The sequence below is a fragment of the Pieris brassicae genome, chromosome 5, assembly GCF_905147105.1.
Source record: "Pieris brassicae chromosome 5, ilPieBrab1.1, whole genome shotgun sequence".
NCBI classification, from domain to species: domain Eukaryota; kingdom Metazoa; phylum Arthropoda; class Insecta; order Lepidoptera; family Pieridae; genus Pieris; species Pieris brassicae.
Genome location: NC_059669.1, coordinates 18,416,704 through 18,437,115, shown reverse-complemented (window position 1 = coordinate 18,437,115; position 20,412 = coordinate 18,416,704). Strand labels below are relative to the sequence as shown.

The following is a 20,412-nucleotide window of genomic DNA, read 5'->3' as shown; positions in this document are numbered from 1 at the left end:
TATTGATACATTTTCTCTCTATTTTTATTTGGTCAGTGATGTGACTACAAAGATAACCATTAAATATAACACAAATATTCATCAAGCAGAAGTTTTTTTTAAAGGGGATAAATAAAACAAGAATTTCGTAAACACAATTAGGTATACTTCACACGTAAAATCAATTCTATATGTGCTTGAAGACATGAGGTTCAATAATGTGCGATTCAAGAAAGTCGCCACTGAAACCTATTAAAATGCAATTCCACTGTGGCTTAAGCAAGCCTATAAACTGTTGTATCATCTATTGATAAAGTCGGCAGGCGCGGGGGACGTCTAGGCGGCCGTCGGCGTCGCCGTGGTCTACATTCACAATGTAATGCGCACAAACCAATACCAGCACATCCAGAAAGAAACAAAGGTAATGCCAGGGTACGTGTTACCGTCGCAACCTGCTCTCCCCTTGACCATGTTGGCACTACTACTGTTGTATCCGCCCGAGACCAAAAGCATGGGTATCTTGCACCCACATATCCGTAGTTCAACGTGAAATTTTCGCAATTCACAGTTGGTGGGTATCCGCATCCTTTGATATTGACATATAGAACTGCGGGGCGCCAATCCTCAACATACGCTTTATATTTTACATGTAACTGGATGCATTTATAGGCATCGCTGGTGCACCCTTCTCGACAAGATGCCCAGGTGCAATTATCAAGGCCAAGTCTGTCATCTCTTCGTTCAGTGACGCACTCTGCCGGTACCGGATCGAAATCTGCAGCCAGGGCACTTAAGGCAGGATCCGCGTAAAGTGGCACCAGAAAAAGAAGAGCTGAGCTGCCACCGCCGAGAACAGCTGCCAAAGATATCGTTATATATCTCGTTAGTTTAGCACGCGTTTCGCCTCTTCGCCTAGAGGCTCGCACGACCAGCCTTTCTGAACTTCCACCGCGCATTTTCGAGCACTGCGTCAACCCATGCTGATTTAGAAACCTTGTCCTAAATGCACTGAATTATTTGCCATGCGCCAATTTCAAGCGTGCGCAGATGGCTCTACATATTTACATAGCAATTGAAATATGTGTTAGACTTTCAAATTATACAGTACATACATTATAAATACATATTAATATCTATAACATAATATGTTAATATTTATACGTCTCAGATCTGTATCATACTAGTACTTACTTTCCTTTACCTTTGCCTTGCAGTGGGTATAGTTGTAGACTTTTACATAGAGCTATGGCCAAAATGTGTTCGAAGTTCGAACTGCCAAAATTGTTTAAGATTGAATAATCTGATTAATGTTGAAGCAGTATGTCTTCGTGGTGCATAATGTATACACGGATGTTGTAAATTTAAAATATAAACTATTTCAACTTTTAAATATTTAATACAAATAAAACAATTATTTCTAATAAAATCAATTGATTGGCTGGCAATTAGCTTAGTATTGTAAGGGTTAGTATATGTACCTCATGTGAATAAATTAAAATAAACTATTTCATTCGCAAATAGCAATAGAGGCCAGGGGGTTTAGTCAAGATGACTTAACAGCAGTGTATGTAGAAAATTGAAAACTTAATTTGTATGAAAATGACAGTTCGTGTCGACAAAGTTTCATATAAATTTAACATCATAGCATCTTGTCTAAGCCGCCAGGGGCTTGAGGCAAAATCACTTTACGTCAGACGTGACCCTCTAAATAGTTTACTCTATGGACATAAGGTACAAATAGTGTGTTCCTGCTGATACTGCTATCTTGACAAAATATACATTATACAACACAAACAGCGAAATATAAATCATGGATGATAGAGTAGGATCATAGTAAAATTAAATCGCGATTTACAAAAAACTTTTAGGGTTATTTATTTACCTTCGATTGATAATAATATATTTTATAATAAACTTTATATTATAACCAAATTACCTTGTGCAAAATAAGTAGGTATGTCAGTTCGATTATTTCAAAGATTCATTTCTTCAATTAAACAAAATCTGCCGAAACATGCTAAACTTGTAAAAACAGGTACATATCATTTTTGAACAATAAAAAAATACACGTGTCTTAATATTAATATTGGGGTTACATTCTAGATGGTATGATGTTCATTATGGTAATGATCAAAGCAGTAGGGTATTGTTTGTCAAAATTTTAATTAATTATCACTTAAAATTAAATCCATTAAATCTTAAGTAAAATCTTATTCCAGGTCCTCTTAAATTACAAATTGAAACAATGAGTGTAGCAACAAAAGAAATAGAAAACGATGATCAACTAGTAGATAAACAGCGTACACGGTTCCAACAACGTCAACGAAAGCGGCAATGGGAGTTTAATGAAAAGAAAAAAGATAATGGTGAATGCGAAGCGAAAAGGCCATGCGACCAACCATTTGAAAGAATTAAAAGAAAAAAAATGGCTATGCTGCTTGGGTATTGTGGAGTTGACTATTTTGGAATGCAAAGGTAAAAAATTTTTGGTTAAATTGAATAAAAGCAAGCAGATTAAATAATATATCTCATAAGAGAGAGATAGTAAAAAAAAATCTTTTACATATAAAAGATATTTTCAAATTTTATACACATTCAGTTTTATATTAATATTTGAGGACTTTAAAATTTCTAAGTTACTTTTTATATGAAAGCTAATGTTTAAATCTAAAGATTCAAGATACTTACTCTTGTTGTTTTAGAAATCCAGGTGTTAAAACAATTGAAGAGGACTTATTACAAGCATTGTTAGGTGCCAAATACATTACAGAGGAAGATTTTGCTAACCAACAAAATGCACAATTTCAAAGAAGTTCTAGAACAGACAAAGGTGTTTCAGCTGCTAGACAGGTTGTGTCAGTCAAACTACGTAAGTATAATATTGAAAAGGTTGTAAATATTAGCAATTATAGCAACATCTAACAATTATTACCTTATTTGATAATAGAATTATAAATTTAGAATAAAAACTGCAATTTCAGCTCTTGAAGTCAATGTAGATGAAATAAACAAAAGACTTCCAGAATGCATCCGAGTATTTGGAATAAAAAGGGTGACAAACAAATTTAACTCAAAATCAAAGTGCAATGCACGGACATATAGTTATACTCTTCCAACATTTGTATTTGAACCATCAGTTTGCTCAGATCAAGAAAGAAAAGTATACAGAATATCAGCAGAAAAGCAGAATTTGGTGAATCAGTTACTAGGTCATTATAAAGGGACTAAAAGTTATCACAATTTTACAGAAAAAAAGTAAGTTCTATAATGTAGTAGTAAAGTAAGAAACATGATTTGTAATATGTAATGCTGAGCAATTTCTTAATGTATTGCACATTAAGAAACTAGCTATAAATTCTATGAATTCTAATATGCTGTTAAAAATTCCTAACTTTTGAATGTTGCATTTTTGTTATGCCATCAGATGCGTGCAAGTTTTCAATGGTTGTAAAGTAAACGTTAGTGATTTAATATCAAAATCCATATTTATGAAATATATTTTATGCTAACAGGCACCATCAGGACCCCTCAGCCTCGAGATATATGATGAGCTTTACAATGAAGAAGATCTTTATTGAATCTGAGGTTGAATTTGCTGAACTATTAGTTAAGGTGTTTTTTCATTAAATGCTAGACTTGTTATATGCACTTTAAAAACTCTGAAATTATATGATTTTGATTTCCAGGGACAAAGTTTCATGTTACATCAGATAAGAAAAATGGTGGGTTTAGTGATAGCTATTGCCAGAGGGCTAGCTGATCAAGGAATGATGGACAAAGCATTTGGAAAAGAAAAGGTGATGATACCCACAGCTCCTGGCCTCGGGCTCATGCTTGATAAGGTACATATATAAAATACTATAGAAGTAAACTTTAATTTTATTGTGATAAAAGCATATCACCTAAGTTTTAATTATATGTTCTTATAAATATTGTTTTATTTAAGTTATTAATGTGTTTTTTATTTGTTAAGCCCTAATTTGAAGAATATATGATTATAGTGTATCAATTTGCAGGTACATTACGAACGATATGATACCCGCTACAAAGATTCCCATGAAAGTCTTACCTGGGAAGACTTAGATGACACAATTGAAAAATTTAAAATTGAACACATTCACCCAAATGTTGTAAAAGGAGAAATAGAAGGAAGGAATATGGCTCATTGGCTTGAAAAAATTGAAAAGCACTCATTTGATCCAAATGATTATGTTATGGATGATAAAGATGACAACATTCAAGATGATGATGATGATGATGATGAGAAAGTTGATGCTGATATTGAAAATGATGCAAACGAAAGAGTAATAGACATTGACAAAAACAATGCTGACAGAAATGTTTGTGACACAGACATAAAAAATGGTGAAAAAGTTGTTGAAAAGATTGACAGCAATAACAGTGACCGTGTGGTAAAACATAATGATGGAAATACTGACTCCACTGATGTAAATAGTGTAAGTGAAGATAAAAAAGAAAGTCCTTGTGTACAGTAGATTCATATTTGTATGATAAATAATGTAGCATTTTTGAACTGTTTAATTTTAACAAAGATTTTCTCTTGCTTGTCGATTATAATGATGTCTTATTGAAAACCTATAAAAAGAGAATAAATTCTGTACAGAAGTCTATATTTGGTAGAGTTGAATATTCATTCAAATCAAATATTTGTTATCTATTAACACAACTCAGATTGTATAATTTGATCTGCTCTATAAATATGATTAGATTATGTAGTCTAAATAAAGAAATTTTTTTTCTTTAAAAAAAATCTTTATTTAATTTAATATGAAGCAGACATTTATAATTTCGAAGGAGATTTGAAACTAACTTTAATTATACAATATAACCAATTCATGATAATACTTGTAAATAAATAGATGGGATAATTAAATATTTTTGGGTTTAATTTTAAGAAATGAAACTAAACTAAGTTATATCCAGATTTATATATAATATCAGTAATGAATTCACATCAACTAAAAATAAATTGTATAATGCATATATTGTGAAATTAAAAAGAAGTGTAAAAAAACAATTTTCCTATAAAATTAAGAGCATCTGAAATAGTTTTGGTACAATAAGTTTAGTCTCTAAAATCAAGCATTTAAACTTTTTTCTGCCATGGCTATTGCACCTTCTCTTGTACAATTTCCTCCAATAAAACCTGTGCTATGACAGAATACACAGTCTTTAATACCAGCAACTTCTGATAGTAAATCATCACGGACACCCCACCACTTTTCATGCAATGGTTTTCTGAAATAATGAAATATTTAGTTATACATTTTTTCTTAGAAAATAATTATTTCTTTGAGGATACTAAAGTAATAAGCAGTATATATCGAATTCACAAAAATAATAATGTGATCTTAAGCTTTTTAATCCTCTATCCACATACCCTTCAGCAATTGCCAAATCATAATTGTAAGAGGACCTACCTTGTAACAAAACTACCTGGTGCTACAGGTATAGCTTGGACTCTCCAAGATTTTGGCTTATCATTAAAAACAACATAATTAACTTCTCCAATCAATTCCATTTCTTCTTCTAAATCAAATAAATGTTCTTTCCATGGAAACCGTTCTTTAAACTCCAAAATTTTACCAGACTTATGCACTTCAAATCGTGTTTCTAAGGCAGTTTTAACATAGTCTCTTGCTGGAAGCCAGACAGATATGAAATAGTTAACTACATTTAAGAATTCCTCGCTGACCATTTTCATTGCTTTTTCAAAAAGTTCATCTACATTACTAGTTTGCAATGTATTCCATTCAGCGTTCAGCTTGCCAACTCTAGCACTTAAATGTGTTCTTATTTTGTACTTTGGTTCCTCCTCATCTGTCATAGGTACTCCATTGTCTATAGCATCCATTTCCTCTATAAAATATTCATACACTTTTTTAAAAATAATTTGAAGGTTGTCTGGAAGTAAGGGGCACTGTTTTGGTGCAAGGGATTGGATAATCTTTTCACCATAAAATGCATAAATAAGTCCAGCAGAACTTAACCTGAAAACCAATTAGTGAATTATCCTAACCTGGATTTTAATTTAATCAATTAAAAACTTAAAATACACTTGTTTAATTTTCAATCAATAATAAAAATAACCACCCAAACATCAATTTATTTCTTAAGCTATTTAGATAGCAACACTATCATTATACAATTGTTAACTTGCTACTTACTTAATTTTATACTTATTACCAAGTTCTGGCTTTAGTGTACTTAATGTTTCTTTGAACTCTCGTTGATGATGGTCATATCTTTTTCTTTCATGGTCAAACTCGGCTCCAACATCAACTACTATATCACACATTTTAAGTTTTTCCAAATCTCTAGTGCGAACAATTTTTGCATCACTGTATTCAGGAAGGAGTTTGAGCATATAGCAGGCGAGAACTTCATCACAATGAAAGACTCCATCATGTGTTCCAACCTATCAGAACACAGTCTTAGCACAGTTTCTTTAAAGTCAGCTTAACAATATTTTCTAGTAAACATTTAAATTATAATATAATATTATTAAAATACTAGACAAACTTAAAATTTGTTAGAACGTATACATTAATCAATGAAGTATAAAAAGGGCAAGGTAGAAATTAATAATTTTATGAAAAAATACTAACCTTCATAATACCAATACCTTTAAGTAACTGAGAAGTTATGCTTATATTACGATATCTTTGAGAGGTCGCTAAAATAGTAATTATACGTGCCGGGACTTTAAACATAACCGAACAGGTAATTCGTTTGCAATTTCATTCATCTAACTACAAATAATACATGTTCTAACACATGGTATTACAAACTGCAAAATACAAATAACGATTTTTTTTAATAAAAGCGGACAAGCACTAGGCTATGGGCATAACCTAAAGAATAGTATGCAATCCAAAACCATTTTTTTGTATATACAGAGTGCGGTGTAATTAATAGATAATATGATACCTGCGGGTAGAGGACGTTGTGGCGTTTTAGAAAAATATGTTTTGTATGTCAAAAATACAATCAAAGGCGATTTTAAATTCTATCAGTTGGAGCCTTGGAATCAAAAAGAGTGGCAAAGGATGTATTCTTTTGAAAATGTTGAATATTTCGAAAACCGTGAGACTTTTATTGAACAGAAATTACATTTTTCTAAGCTGCCACAACGTACTTTCCACAGATACCATAATATCCATTCATTACGCCACACACCTGTTTATGTACATATAAAAAAAACAGTGGCGCTACAACCTTTAGGTCTGGGCCTCAGATTTCTGTATCTATTTCATGATCATTTGTGAATTGAATAATTGTTTATGTACATATCGCTTGTTATTTTTTGTAGCTTCTACTTTCTACATTATATTATTAAGAAATAGTTTTCGACAAATGGCAAAAAAATAAGAGATAAAAACATAAATTTTAAAAAAATCGTCGGAGTCAAAGTTACAATTGAAAGTTGAAAGATTGATTCATTGTTGGTTGTGGTCTGTGGTTTATTGACAATTGCCATCAATCAATTTTACTAAATTCAAAATGAAAAAATCTTCCGGCTATTCTCGACTCGTGTAAAATAACTAATCAGTTGAAAATTTTATTCCAAATTCCCTTTTTTCTTAGCAATGCAATAGCAAGGATTGAGGGCTCTGGTATTTCTAAATTAAATCGGTGCTCAAGAATTAATTCGGAACCACTAACTTCTGAGCGGTAGGTTTTATTGATTCTGAAAAATTACGTAAAATTAATGAAACATTAATTCTTAAAAAAAACAATTATTCGGTATATTTATTGTTTAGTAATATTTATAGAATTTTAATAATAAATTTTGACAGGTTTAATTAAATCGTAATATGCAGAGCATAAAATGTCTAATTTTAAGTTTTGGACATTTCATTCCTTAAAAACATTACATTATGTATAAAAAAATTTTTGTTCAGCTTTAAATATTTATTACAAGTGAAAATTTTAAACATTTAAAAGGCTCTTACCTTAGAAACATTATTGGTGTATATGATTATTAATATTGTGAAAACATATGAATATTTTTTTATACCCTATATATAGTTTATTTTTGTTCAGGAAAAGAAATAAGCAGCTATGAGTAAACCACAGCCTCCACCAGTAGCACAATTCAAGTAAGTTACAAAACATTAACAGTAAACAAACTAATTATGATTCTTTGTTAATTTTATTTAAGAGAAATGCTTAGTAATTTAAAGAACCTATAGTATTGTGAAGTAATAAAGGATGGTTTTACTAAAAGGGTGTTTATTTATACTGCTTCATAGCTGGAAAGTAGGCTAGTCTATACTAATTTAAAAAAAGTTGAAGTTTGGTAAAGAAAATTTGTGTGAAATTCATGAGCATGTGCTGTCTATTTTATTTAGGTTTAGAGAGAATTAAAGAATTAAAAAGTCAAGACTTCATCTAGCATAAGATTCAGCGTTAAGAAGGTAAGCAATAAGTATATTCATATTTTTTTTCTAAGCAAATGGGTGTAATATAAACTGCTAAGTCTTGACTCTGAATCTTACCAATAGTTTCTATAACATTATCCAATATTCATTATATTAACATTTTGGTAAAGTAAGTGTCATTGCTTTGTCTTATTTTTCTTTTATCTCCAAGAGCAGGTGATATATTAATATTTCAACAGCTTTGAAATGTGTATAAGATATAAATAAAAGAGTAAAGTATTTCTAAAATGTTTTTACTGCATATATCATTTTACCCTATATAGAATATTCTGACACATTTAAATTTTCTTTAATATAACTTGATTTTCAAGATTTGTGAAGCATGTTTGTTCCATAAGCATAGCCAAACCAATTTATCTTTAATAAATGTTTATCAAAAACCTCTTTTCTATAGGAAACAACTACAACTGTTAGTAGCAAGAATCTTATAAGCCAGTTGTAACTCTCATAAAACTTCTATATTAATAGTAAAATATTATAGTTATGATGAGTATGTTGTCAATTCATTTATCATATTGCTAACAATGAGAACTAGAATAAATTATTTTAATTGAGAAGGTCATTCTATTCATTATAATCGGCTTAAGTGGAAATGCTAATTTTAAACTGATGCTTATTTTGACTGCTCTTTTGAATGTGGAGTACTAATTTTGACATCTTTTAGCTCCTCTATCAAGATTTAAGCCGCATTAGCTGTCCTATGTTAAACATTTACAAAACGACTTTGTCCTCGTAAGACCCCACACGTGTATCAGTAGTATATGACATTCCGATCCTAAGTGTCTGCAACCATAGGTATTTACTGGATTCGCCATGCAAAGAGAAAGACATGTATTAAATGGGTATAATTTGATGACTGATTATCGTCATATCCTTTCTATTTAAGTCGTACTAAAAATCTTCAAAGTAGGACATGAAAACTATATTTAATCTCGTAAACGAATGAACAGCATAATGTATGCTACAACCTTTCAGTCCAGTACCAAAGATTATAAACGGTGGCATTGCTGGAATCATCGGAGTCTCCGTCGTGTTCCCCTTGGATCTTGTGAAGACGCGATTGCAAAATCAAACTGTCGGACCAAATGGAGAGAAACAATATAAGAATATGTGAGTATTGCCTATTGAATTTATTAGTACAAAACTCTTATATACATCGAGGTCGTCTATTATGCTTAAAGTGTAGTAGACAACACAAGAAACAATTAGTGTAATTCGGATGGCGTGAATGGCTGTATATGTCTGGTTTCGTAGATACTAGATGGATGGATTTGTTATGTTCCGGTTTTCTGTGATTATAAAATTAGAATTTAATTCACGCGCTGTAAAATAATCTTTACTATTCTAGACAATTCCTGATAAATCTAAAATTCAAGTTCGTTCTGAACAGTTGTTTGTTTTTATGTTTCAAAACAATAACCGGTTATTTTAATTTCCATAGACTATTAGCTGACGATCAGGCATAAATTATTTCTCCTTGATTAACATTAAATTTTGAATTACATTGTCTTTTGACCAACGATGTTATTTTAAACGAAATATTGCATGCCATACCTTCCTACAAAAGCATAACGCTTCGTTTTCACAAGCAAAATTCTTCCTTAAAGTTAATTAAAACTTGATGAGCCACTTCCGACAAAATCGGCGATCGCTACTTAAAATTATTCATTCCTTCGTATTTCTTAACTGGAATGTAGCAAAACCTGGAAAACAGATTTAATTGAGAACATTTTAACAGGCTGGATTGTTTCCGCAAGACATATGCGGCGGAGGGTTACTTCGGCATGTACAGAGGATCAGCAGTTAACATCATCCTTATCACGCCGGAAAAGGCCATAAAGCTCGCTGCCAATGATATGTTCCGTTTCTACCTAACACTGCCGGATGGGTAAGTCTCAATTACCGTATATTCTCTGAAAAATTTGGCTAGCCATAAAAATAAAAGAGGTACTTACAGAAATACCATTCTAAATAATCCTCTAGGCATATAGTTTTGAATATTGATGTGGTCTCTCTATTGATATAAATCTGTTTGTAGAGGTAAAAATTGCTTAAATAATGTACATATATTGTAAATTCCTTATATAGGAATATTTCTATTATATATATATCTAAAACTTATTTCAAATGAAAAATAATTCAGTAAGTGTGGAGAGATTCCCCCTTAAGCAGTCAATTTTAATAAATACTTTTAAAATAAACACGTAAAGGCACAAAATTGAAATATAGAATCTCAATGAAATTGATTAATTTAAAAAATCGAAATCAAAATATTTTCTACGCATCTGCTATCCTGATAAAAACTACATTTGGAACCTGAAAAATACGTATTTGTATAATATTACAACAAGTATAGGTAACATTAACATAAAATATTATATTTCGTATTACTAGTTACAGTGGCTTAAATCTAATATTATTTTTACATACATATTTACAAAACCTGATCCCTAGTAGATAAGTAGATGTATTCAAGGTAAGCTAGATAGTGATAAGCCTTTTATTATACTTAGCACTAAACGAGTATTCACAACTACCTACATTTGTTTCCCATCAAAATCTTCAAGTTGTAAACGTCAATTACATCGCATACTTTTATTTTATTTTTAGAACTACCTTCAAGATACTATCTAAAACCAGTGGCGAACTACAAACTTTAGGTCTGGGATTCAAATTTCTTTATTTGTTTCATGTTTTTTTTTCTAATAGTCAAGTAGGGGTCAATCAGTCTTTTGTGCCCGACATACGCCATTAATGTTTTCCTTCGCCGATCGAGCGAGTAAATATGGGACAAAGACAGAATGTCGATTGGTTCACAGCCGGTGAAGAAACCTACGACCCCAAGGATTCGATTGGCATGCTGAAGCTACTAGCCCAACACTGTTCTCATCAATATATCTACTAATGTAACTAGTCTGGCCATAAATACTGTTACGTAAAAACTTTTCTTTTCTCAACTTTTTAATTATTTCGAATATGGAACACGTTATATTAATTTAAAAATAATATCGTATCACCAGATACCCGCTAGGATTCTGACACGTATTCAAAAACCAGATCTGAAGCTCTTCCGAAGAAAAAAATCTTAGCTGTCTCTAGTTTTCACAGAGCCCCGTTAGTTTTCAATATTAGAAAAACATGTATTGATAAATGGCTTTATTCTTAAACAAGTTTTCAATTATATGATTTGCTCGTATCTGATAGGAAGCAGAGTTCGGATCAATACGACAAAACTTTCTTAATGAATTCAGGTCGTACATTGCTGCGTGGGTTTAAATATGTATTAATGTAAAAAAAAACTCTACTTAATAAGTTGCTCGTAACTGTAATTGGGTCCATGCGATTTATAAGAACCACTCGAATAGAAAAAAAAATTGAAAGACCTTTTAGATATCGACTTTAACCATTACAGTTCGTTGGAGTCCGCGAATATGGGGAAAATAATTATGGCTAATTAATTCGATTATTCGTAGTATGACTTTTTTTTTTTTGTTTTTAAATTTTTATTGACCTGCGAACAAAATATGAATTCCGATGCGAAAAAATAACATTCAAACAATTGAAATGCTCTGTTTTCGGAATATCACTGATATAGGTGCCTGCCTCATATATGTTTTTTTTTACGTAATCTAAACAAAAAGTAAAGAGGCAGACACGAGAAAATTTACTTATCCACACTTTAAACGCTCGCGATAAAAAACAGCGCTACGATCGATAGTGGCAGACTATTTTTCTGCGTCCGTTGCCATGGTTTCGAACACTGCAGATCTGCTAAGCGTGCATTAAACATATATTTTTTTAAATTATATAAATATTTCAAAAATTCATAACTTGAATAGTCCTCGATGTCTGCCTTTTCGATTTTTTTTATTTTGACAAGATTTCTTAACATCAGCCTTAAAGGCAGGCACGAGTAAATGATATAGTACCTCTATTTACATTTTAAGGGGGTGTCAATTCACTTCATTCAGATACTTTGCTCGCCAGCGACGACCTATTTTCATCTCGTATTAGACAAAAGGTTTAAATTTAAATGTAATCCAGTTACACTTTATTGTAGCACCTGTTAATAGTGAACGCAGAGGGAGAGTTATTTATAACTGTCGCTATATTGCGATAATGAATTGGGTCGTCTGCTAATATATTTTTGAATATTTTCTTTCAAATCATGTAGTATTCAGTTTTATTTCGTTTATAAAAAGATAATATCTAGGTGTCCCTATCTGTGATTATCTACACACAATAGCAATAGATAAGCGACTTAAATATAAATCACTGCATATCTGTTACACGAGTTATAATGCCATAAAATATTATTGTATAACAATGACTTGGTAATTTAAAAGTGTCGTCTAGCGTAGAATTAGACGCAACAATTTTATTTAATTATCATTCAAAGCGGGTGAAATATCTCCCTATATTAATTAAGTTCACACGGTTTATCGATACTTCTATTGTAGATACATATATATAAAACTACGTATGTGTGACTAGTGTCTTATATAGTCTCTAGTCACACGATAGGGCAAAGGTTAAAGGCGTTGTAACTTTTTGATTTCACATCAATTACGGAGACTTTATTTTGTTAATGCTAAAGCCATATTACTTGGGCAATCCCAAACGCCACGTGTGCTTGAAGATCATGCACAATGAAGTAACCTATTTAAATCTCGTAGAGATAATAGTATAATGAAACAAAATCGTACCTCATTGAAACTTTTTAAATTTAACGCGAACTAATTCGAGTAAGTTTCAAAAACTTAGCAATTTAATGTTGTAATATTATTTTTCTAATCCGGTACACTCTTGTCAGAGCGGTCGTGATGGCTATGTAGTAGAAGTATTAGAAGCGGCATACATGACGATTTATCCGGGAGATTAGCTGCAGTGGTTTCCTGTTGCCTTCTGCACCAGTTCTTTTATGGGTTCCTCCTCTAACCTCTGGTCAGGAATGTGGTTTTACCGCCACTGCTCGGTCGCCATTGTCTCGTTTGTTGTCTAGCAAGGGACCATGTGTTGGCCGCGCGTGTAGGTAAGGTTGACAGTTGGGGTCGGAAAGATGTTAAATCCGTTCTCCAACATTAACCCCACTTAATGTAGCGTTGTAATATAATCTAATATAATTTTCTGTATTGTAGTATTATTATACTGGCATATGGTCCACCTTTCTCAGGACTTCGGGGACGGGGGAGTGACGAGAATTGGCGCGCACTATGAATCGCGTATGTCATTATGTTTGCGACATACATAATACGTATACAGCAAATCTTGACTCTGATATAACGTACAGTCTACATTGTTTTTAATGACTTTGTTTAAATTATCTTTCCAGATCACTGCCAGTATTTCGTCAAATGATCGCCGGTGGCAGCGCAGGCGCTTGCCAAATTGTCATCACAACACCTATGGAGCTGTTAAAGATTCAGATGCAGGACGCTGGCAGACTCGCCGCGCAAGCTAAAGCGGGTATATGTCTATCTATATAAGCATGCTTTTGACGCGAGTTCAGTGGGTCGGACAAATACGTGTTTGTCATTGTTTATTATTAGAAAAACATCTGACGAGTCCAATTGTAATTTTTAACTCTTTTGGCCGAGTTCGGAGATATAAATAATAATATAAGATTTTTTTTATCATATATATTGCGATTACGCTCAATCTTCGTTTATTTACCTAATTATCTGTTTACAGACTTATGAATTATTTTAACGATTATACATAAAAATATTGCTGTATGTAAGTACAAGTAATGTTTGTGTCTCGAAACGATATATGAAGGACATATGGCAAAGTGATCATGCTTTTCTGCCTATTGAAAACGATTATATTAAACTCGTAGTAATATTAATTATTAACGGTTTTTTCAGAGGGTCGCAAATTTGAACGAGTCACAGCTATGCAATTGACTCGTAAGCTGGTTAAGGAGCGCGGTATTTTTGGCCTTTACAAGGGTGTCACGGCAACTGCGGCGAGAGATGTATCATTCAGTATTGTCTATTTCCCATTATTTGCGACACTCAACGATCTTGGGCCCAAAGAGCCGGGTGCCGCCGCGCCGCCATTCTGGTAAGTTTTTTATAAAAAGATAATATTTATAATTCAGAAACACACATATTTATTTTAGTTTTTTTAACTACTCTAAAATCGAACCATTAAATGTTATTAATGTTAATAAGTTGTACTTATTAAATTATGAGGCGAATTCGCCATGTCTAAGGTAATTTTGGATGCTTATCTTGACATTTGATAGACGACTGACTGTTATTAGTAATAAGAACATGGAACAGAGACGTTTGCTGCAAAAAAGCTAATAATATTGGTTCGTATCGAAATCTTCATTTTCTGTGGCGCCATAACGGTACTGCTGTATAAACAATTTATGAAGATTTCTGATTTCCTTGTCACCGAATACGCGTGTTATTCCTACGAGAATGTAATTGTGTGCTACTATTTCACCATGCTGATAGAGAATCTTTCTTTTTAATTATTAATAATTAATTACTTGAGATGTCATGTGGAACGTGGTGTAATGGTTGCAGCTCCTAAAACATTGTGTAAAACAAAAACATGGCGCTTAAAAAGATTGGCAGAGAGTTTATTGCCAGTTCTTCTCTTCCTTGCTTTGTTCTTACGTCCTTGATTTGAGAACTGGCAGTAAATGTAAAATTTGAAGCAATTAGCATTTGATATGTATTTCTGTATTGACGTTCGTAAGTGTACATTGTGTTACATGAATTTAAAAATAAATATGGTGCTAAGACCGTAGTCTGTAAAATGTATAATGTATATATGTGATAAGTTTCAGTATTTGCATAGTATATATATAAATATATGAACTTAATAACCTTAATCCCTAAGCCTACAGTTGTATACACATAAGGGACCCCGAAATATGAAAAATAATTTTCGACTCGTAAGAAAGTCATCTGCAACCTGTATTCGGCCATTGTATTATCAGTGAGGGGATTTCAGAAGTCGAAATATATTTCGATATGCTTTATCATATCTTGCTTTAGCTTTATATATAGAAAATTACCGATATATGATGGAGTGGATTTCATTTATTACGGCCTTGGTTGTAACGACCAGCTGTACGATGTCAAATCAAAGTCCCTTGAATTTAAAGCACACAAGTTCATGTGGCTATAGCGACTTTGGATGTAACGCCGAGTTTGTAACAAATTCCTAGAAATCCCATGCGGATATTGCGACCGGAGTCAGCCGCCAAACCAAGAAAGATTTAATTTTTTCTCAAACAATTCTTATCTTCTGTTTACATTCACACAGATGATCAGCATACAGTCTGTGGAGACCTGTACATTGTGTTAATAGATATCAGCGACGTAGGTAGGTAAGGGTTTTCGTTTCGGAGTTAAATTTATGGATCAATTTCAAAGTGATATTCTGAGTTATTTTTTATGTACCAGTGAATAACTATGTGAATAATATGTACAAAATAATAAATTAATATAAACTATACATGCTCGTAGCTTTATATCAACCAATGCCTGTAACGACTTCCGGATATAACGACGAAATTAAAGTGGTCCCTCCGTTGTCGTTATACGCGACATCCGCTGTAATTGTAAATTATTCTTACTAAGACAAGCAGATAATTTATTTGATCGACTTTTTATTGTAATAACTAGCTAGACGAATGTATCTGTGCAGGTTTCATGCATATGCACCGCGAAGTTAACGTGTCGACATATTATATATAAATAATGATGAGACTTTTATTCAGCATGTATAGTCAAAGGTAAAGCTGACACAACCTATAGACGCGATTTAGAAGTGCAATAAACCTAATAAAATTATAATTTAGTAGAAATTTAATTCATTTATATATTTGATTAATTTAACAATAATATCTGTTTTTCACAACGGCTGCCTGTCGTCTTTGGTTTTTTATAATCGTTTTAACAAAATGCAGCAAATTCTCTTAAGAGTTTTAATGGGTTCTAACGTTATGCCTCTATAAATTTGAATAGAACAATTATTATGTGTTTTATTTAACATTAGTTATTTTTGTATTATTTTAGATAAAGGTTCTATTGTTCTATTTTGTTCATATTTATTATTTTAGTTTTTTCCTTACTAGGCTTGTCTGAAAACACGTGTTAGCGGCCCGTTGCAGCCCGTATAATTTTTATGTATTACGTTATTTGATTTTGTCTAAATGTAACGAGTGAGCAGTAGGGGCTTCAGCGTGCGATTCTCATCCCTGAGGTCGTAGGGTCTATCCCCGGCTGTGTACCAATGGACTGCCTATGTTCGCATTTAACATTCTCTCGAACGGAAAACATCGTGAGGAAACTGGCTTGTCTTAAACCCAAAATGTCGATGTCGTACGTCAGCCACACAAGTCAGATCTGCTTGCTTATTAGATTAACAAATGACCACGAAACAGATACAGAAATCTGAGGCCCAGACCTAAAAATTGTTTATCTTTTGATTGACCATTGGTTTATTTATTTCTTATAAAAATGTAACGAAGTGTGAATAAATAAATAAATATTTTAGGTGGTCCTTCGGATCGGGTTGTGCGGCGGGGTCAACGGCCGCGCTCGGCGTTAACCCCTTTGACGTTGTAAAGACTCGAATGCAGACTCTTACAAAGGGAAGTGGGGAAAGACAGTACAGCTCCATCCTAGATTGTATCACGTGAGTATATTACACTAAATATTCGCTAATTTCGTATAAAAAATGAATGTATCAAACCCCCACACTGACTAGCGACGCCTCAGTAGCTAAGTCATAATTTAAAAATGAACCACCGTAATTAATAATTAAAATAGCGTCTTGCTTTGAAATTATGTTTATTTTGTAATGAAAAAAATTGTTTAAAACAATATTATGATACTGATTTAGGAGATTAAGGATAAAATGAGAACTTTAGTCACGGTTATACAATACTTAGTTTCGTCTTTGTAGTTTCACGCAATTGAAACAACAATTGAATAATGTTTAATCTAAAGGTCAGTTCTGGAAAGCAAAAAACTGTATTATATATTCTAGTTCATTTATGGTAGTCTGTGCAGAAAGAGGACCGTCGCAAATTACCTTTTTTGTATTGACAACACTGTTATTTTACCTATTATTTAAACCCATAATTTATGAAAAGTAAATGAAATAGCGCATCTGTATAACCGAGACGCAGTTTTTATTCCTATCTAAACACTATTTTATAAGATTTGCTCATTATTTTCAGAAAAACCCTAAAATATGAAGGGCCGACCGCCTTCTTTAAAGGTGGGGCGTGTCGTATGATTGTCATAGCCCCGCTATTCGGAATTGCGCAAACCATCTATTATCTAGGTCTAGCCGAGAACTACCTAGGCATTAAATAAATTTATACAAACAAGTTTTGATAAGTTTACAGTGCATTTAATTTCGACCCAATTTTCGTGAACATTTATTTTGCTTATTTAAACAATTTATATCTATAATTGAAATTACAAAAAATGTAAAACCTATGTGTAAATGGGGTAAAGTGATGTTTGACATGTATACTACAACAATACTGTGAATATTTGAAGAACTACTTGGCAACATTCAACTATAGTGTCACTGACTAATCTAACTTTGGTAACTCCAAACTTTTATCGTGCTGTCATGTCAAAATCGTACGGGAATCACACTTGGCGTAAGTCTCGTTTCTGAATACCTCCCAAAAAATTAATAAATGGAAGAAATATGTTCTTTGTAATTTAGAGGCGATTTACTAGTAAGTCAAATTTGAATTTTTACCTTTAAATTCATATATAACATTTGCATTTTGGAACTAAATGAACTGAACGAATAAATTTTCCGAAACGTCAAAAATGCGAACACGTTATTGTCTATGGTAGACTTTACCACTATTATTAACTATATTAATTTATTTATATGGAACTATAATTTATTTTAGTAAATGTATTGATGTGTTAAATTATTTTATTGTTATGCCTTATTTAATATTTATATATTCTATATCAGTTTTTATTAAATGACAAAAGCATGATGCTGACACAGTTTTAGTATAATTTTCTAGCTCAATTTATTTTTTAAATTTTAGTTTAAGCTCAGAAATAATATGTAATTGATTTAGCGGAATTATAATTTAGTGTTTAATTACACTGTTGTAACTGTAAAAATTATTAAATTCTTATTTACGCAATGAATAATTATCCTAAATATGTATCACCAAATTAATACAAGCCTGCATAACGCTGTTGACCTTGAACGAACAATATGTCTGCCGTTTTATTAAGCCATCTCTAAAATTATGGTAATCATAGATTTAGAGCTATAGAACCTAATTTATAAAAGGAATTGGAAAATAAAGGCGTATGTTATACTTTGTTCAGTTTAGGATATTTTCTTTTTAATGAAAAGCTTTATGCGAAATTATTTAATTAAAAAGCATTATTAAAATACAAATAACATATTTAAAATATCAATTTTTGTGGCTAAATTTAGAATTGATCACTTATAAATTTTTATTTTAGTAATATAATACGCCATTTTTTGCTTATTATAAACTCCTTTTATTAAATAATTATAAATTCTTATATTTGCTTATAGTCCTATTATATAATAATTATTGTTATTTGCAGCTACATACATCTTTTATATTTAAAAAATTAGGCTTAAAAACGATGTAATCGTGTTATTTTGTTGCTACATTTTTAAATTATCATGAATGGTCATTTGCTAATGATTATATCTAAAAAATATTCAATTATGATGTTGACAATAAATGTTTGAATGTCGTGTTAGTAATTAAGTGTTGCTATTGTATAGCCTATCTGGGGAAACAATGACATGGTAATTTGAAAACATACGCTATACAATAACATTATCGTAGCTAGGATTTATTTCTAGCAACAAATTATACTCAACATATTTTAACGTTCAAGAATCTAGCTACGGTTCTAAAATAAACCATACACAAACCACACTACTTGAAGTATTAAATAGCTAACATTAAATATTTGTGAACAATATTTTACTTCAGATATATAAAAATAATTGAACTTTGTGAGTAAATGAATCTCAACAAATTTGGTAATAAAACCCGTTTGGTTTGAGTATGGTGCTCTGTGTCAATTGTTAAATTATGCATTTGTATGAATCCATATTTAAAAAGTCCAGTTCGAATATAATTGTGTACCTATCGTGCTAAAGCTAGTCATATAATGCTTGTTACTTTTATTTTAAAAAGAAAATGACAACATTGCAGTGGCCATAGAAATAATAGACATTGTCTATAGACAATTGAACACCTTTAAAGTATGAAATAGAGACTGAATGTGAAATGTTTCACATACAAAACTCGCAAACATATTAGCTCAGAGCATATGTGTATATTTTTTCGTCGTATTAGGCGCGCATTCTTAAAAAAAAGGAATAAATAATACATGCTAAATTGACATGGACCTTGTCCATTAATCAATGTGGAAATTAACTATAGATTTGCTTGTAACATTCCTATAGCATTAAATTTGTATTTAGTTTTAATATAAATCTTCCTTTACACAGACAATAAATAAATATGGCTGTTTTGAATGTCGTCAATTCCTGGAGTCCTTAAGACCATGTCCATATTGATAGCTGTTTCATAGATTTCAAACTGAACTGGATAATTTAGATTATGTTGCGATTGTTAGAAGTTGAGAGATTTGATATAGATCTAGGTGTTCAATAAACATTGTATGAGTTATATTGTTTTATTACTACTCAAAATAATTTGGATTTACTATTGTTGGGGTGCAAGCACATTCTTTCCGTAGTCCGTATTCGTTAAAACAGAAAGTAGAAATAGTGTGCAATAATCTGATACATATGAACAAAATGGGTGCAAAAGCTTAGACACATTTAAATGTAGCTCAAAGCTCATCGATTCTCCACTAGGAGAACACAAACTGGGGTAATTTCTCTTTTTGTAAATATCAATTATGGTTAAACATTAATCATATTATATATA

General features: G+C 31.7%; 4 protein-coding genes and 1 long non-coding RNA gene across 11 annotated transcripts; 2 read left to right on the top strand and 3 right to left on the bottom strand.

The window, feature by feature from the left end:
- Positions 1-129: 129 nt before the first annotated feature.
- LOC123709848 (protein tipE) lies at positions 130-1,137 on the bottom strand. Its single transcript, XM_045661425.1, has one exon. It carries the CDS (start codon positions 933-935, stop codon positions 255-257), a length of 681 nt encoding a protein of 226 aa, XP_045517381.1. The 5' UTR covers positions 936-1,137; the 3' UTR covers positions 130-254.
- A 554-nt stretch (positions 1,138-1,691) lies between these two features.
- On the top strand, positions 1,692-4,508 carry LOC123709894 (tRNA pseudouridine synthase A). Of its 5 annotated transcripts, none has more exons than XM_045661494.1 (7): positions 1,692-1,710; positions 2,199-2,454; positions 2,682-2,848; positions 2,961-3,234; positions 3,492-3,591; positions 3,666-3,821; positions 3,996-4,508. In XM_045661494.1, exons 2-7 carry the CDS (start codon positions 2,225-2,227, stop codon positions 4,473-4,475), a joined length of 1,407 nt encoding a protein of 468 aa, XP_045517450.1. In that variant the 5' UTR covers positions 1,692-1,710; positions 2,199-2,224; the 3' UTR covers positions 4,476-4,508. The 5 variants fall into 5 exon arrangements, with proteins under 5 accessions (XP_045517450.1, XP_045517447.1, XP_045517446.1 ...); XM_045661491.1 differs by lacking the exon at positions 1,692-1,710 and adding an exon at positions 1,727-1,933; XM_045661490.1 differs by lacking the exon at positions 1,692-1,710 and adding an exon at positions 1,727-2,014.
- Positions 4,509-4,933: 425 nt separating this feature from the next.
- On the bottom strand, positions 4,934-6,862 carry LOC123709893 (MYG1 exonuclease). The gene is made up of 4 exons (XM_045661489.1): positions 6,609-6,862; positions 6,168-6,418; positions 5,421-5,990; positions 4,934-5,238 (listed from the first exon to the last, which is right to left on the bottom strand). Exons 1-4 carry the CDS (start codon positions 6,711-6,713, stop codon positions 5,079-5,081), a joined length of 1,086 nt encoding a protein of 361 aa, XP_045517445.1. The 5' UTR covers positions 6,714-6,862; the 3' UTR covers positions 4,934-5,078.
- Positions 6,863-7,457: 595 nt separating this feature from the next.
- Positions 7,458-17,919, top strand: LOC123710061 (mitochondrial glutamate carrier 1-like). 3 transcript variants are annotated; one of them, XM_045661747.1, is made up of 8 exons: positions 7,458-7,674; positions 8,047-8,102; positions 9,420-9,554; positions 10,183-10,332; positions 13,777-13,910; positions 14,312-14,510; positions 16,968-17,108; positions 17,656-17,919. In XM_045661747.1, exons 2-8 carry the CDS (start codon positions 8,065-8,067, stop codon positions 17,792-17,794), a joined length of 936 nt encoding a protein of 311 aa, XP_045517703.1. In that variant the 5' UTR covers positions 7,458-7,674; positions 8,047-8,064; the 3' UTR covers positions 17,795-17,919. The 3 variants fall into 3 exon arrangements, with proteins under 3 accessions (XP_045517703.1, XP_045517704.1, XP_045517705.1); XM_045661748.1 differs by having other exon boundaries at positions 8,032-8,102; XM_045661749.1 differs by lacking the exons at positions 7,458-7,674; positions 8,047-8,102 and adding an exon at positions 8,353-8,420.
- On the bottom strand, positions 7,590-8,116 carry LOC123710063. The gene is made up of 2 exons (XR_006753791.1): positions 7,956-8,116; positions 7,590-7,690 (listed from the first exon to the last, which is right to left on the bottom strand). It is a non-coding gene; the product is annotated as an uncharacterized LOC123710063 (long non-coding RNA).
- Positions 17,920-20,412: the final 2,493 nt, after the last annotated feature.

Coding starts and splice junctions, on each gene's coding strand:
- LOC123710061 (XM_045661747.1), top strand. CDS start 8,065: ATGAGTAAACCACAGCCTCCACCAGTAGCACAATTCAA. Junction 8,103..9,419: donor CCACCAGTAGCACAATTCAA/GTAAGTTACAAA, acceptor ACAACCTTTCAG/TCCAGTACCAAAGATTATAA. Junction 13,911..14,311: donor CGCCGCGCAAGCTAAAGCGG/GTATATGTCTAT, acceptor CGGTTTTTTCAG/AGGGTCGCAAATTTGAACGA.
- LOC123709894 (XM_045661490.1), top strand. CDS start 1,936: ATGTCAGTTCGATTATTTCAAAGATTCATTTCTTCAATTAAACAAAAT. Junction 2,455..2,681: donor GACTATTTTGGAATGCAAAG/GTAAAAAATTTT, acceptor TTGTTGTTTTAG/AAATCCAGGTGTTAAAACAA. Junction 3,822..3,995: donor TCGGGCTCATGCTTGATAAG/GTACATATATAA, acceptor ATCAATTTGCAG/GTACATTACGAACGATATGA.
- LOC123709848 (XM_045661425.1), bottom strand. CDS start 935: ATGCGCGGTGGAAGTTCAGAAAGGCTGGTCGTGCGAGCCTCTAGGCGA.
- LOC123709893 (XM_045661489.1), bottom strand. CDS start 6,713: ATGTTTAAAGTCCCGGCACGTATAATTACTATTTTAGCGACCTCTCAA. Junction 6,419..6,608: donor AAGGTATTGGTATTATGAAG/GTTAGTATTTTT, acceptor GTGTTCTGATAG/GTTGGAACACATGATGGAGT. Junction 5,239..5,420: donor CCAGGTAGTTTTGTTACAAG/GTAGGTCCTCTT, acceptor TCATTATTTCAG/AAAACCATTGCATGAAAAGT.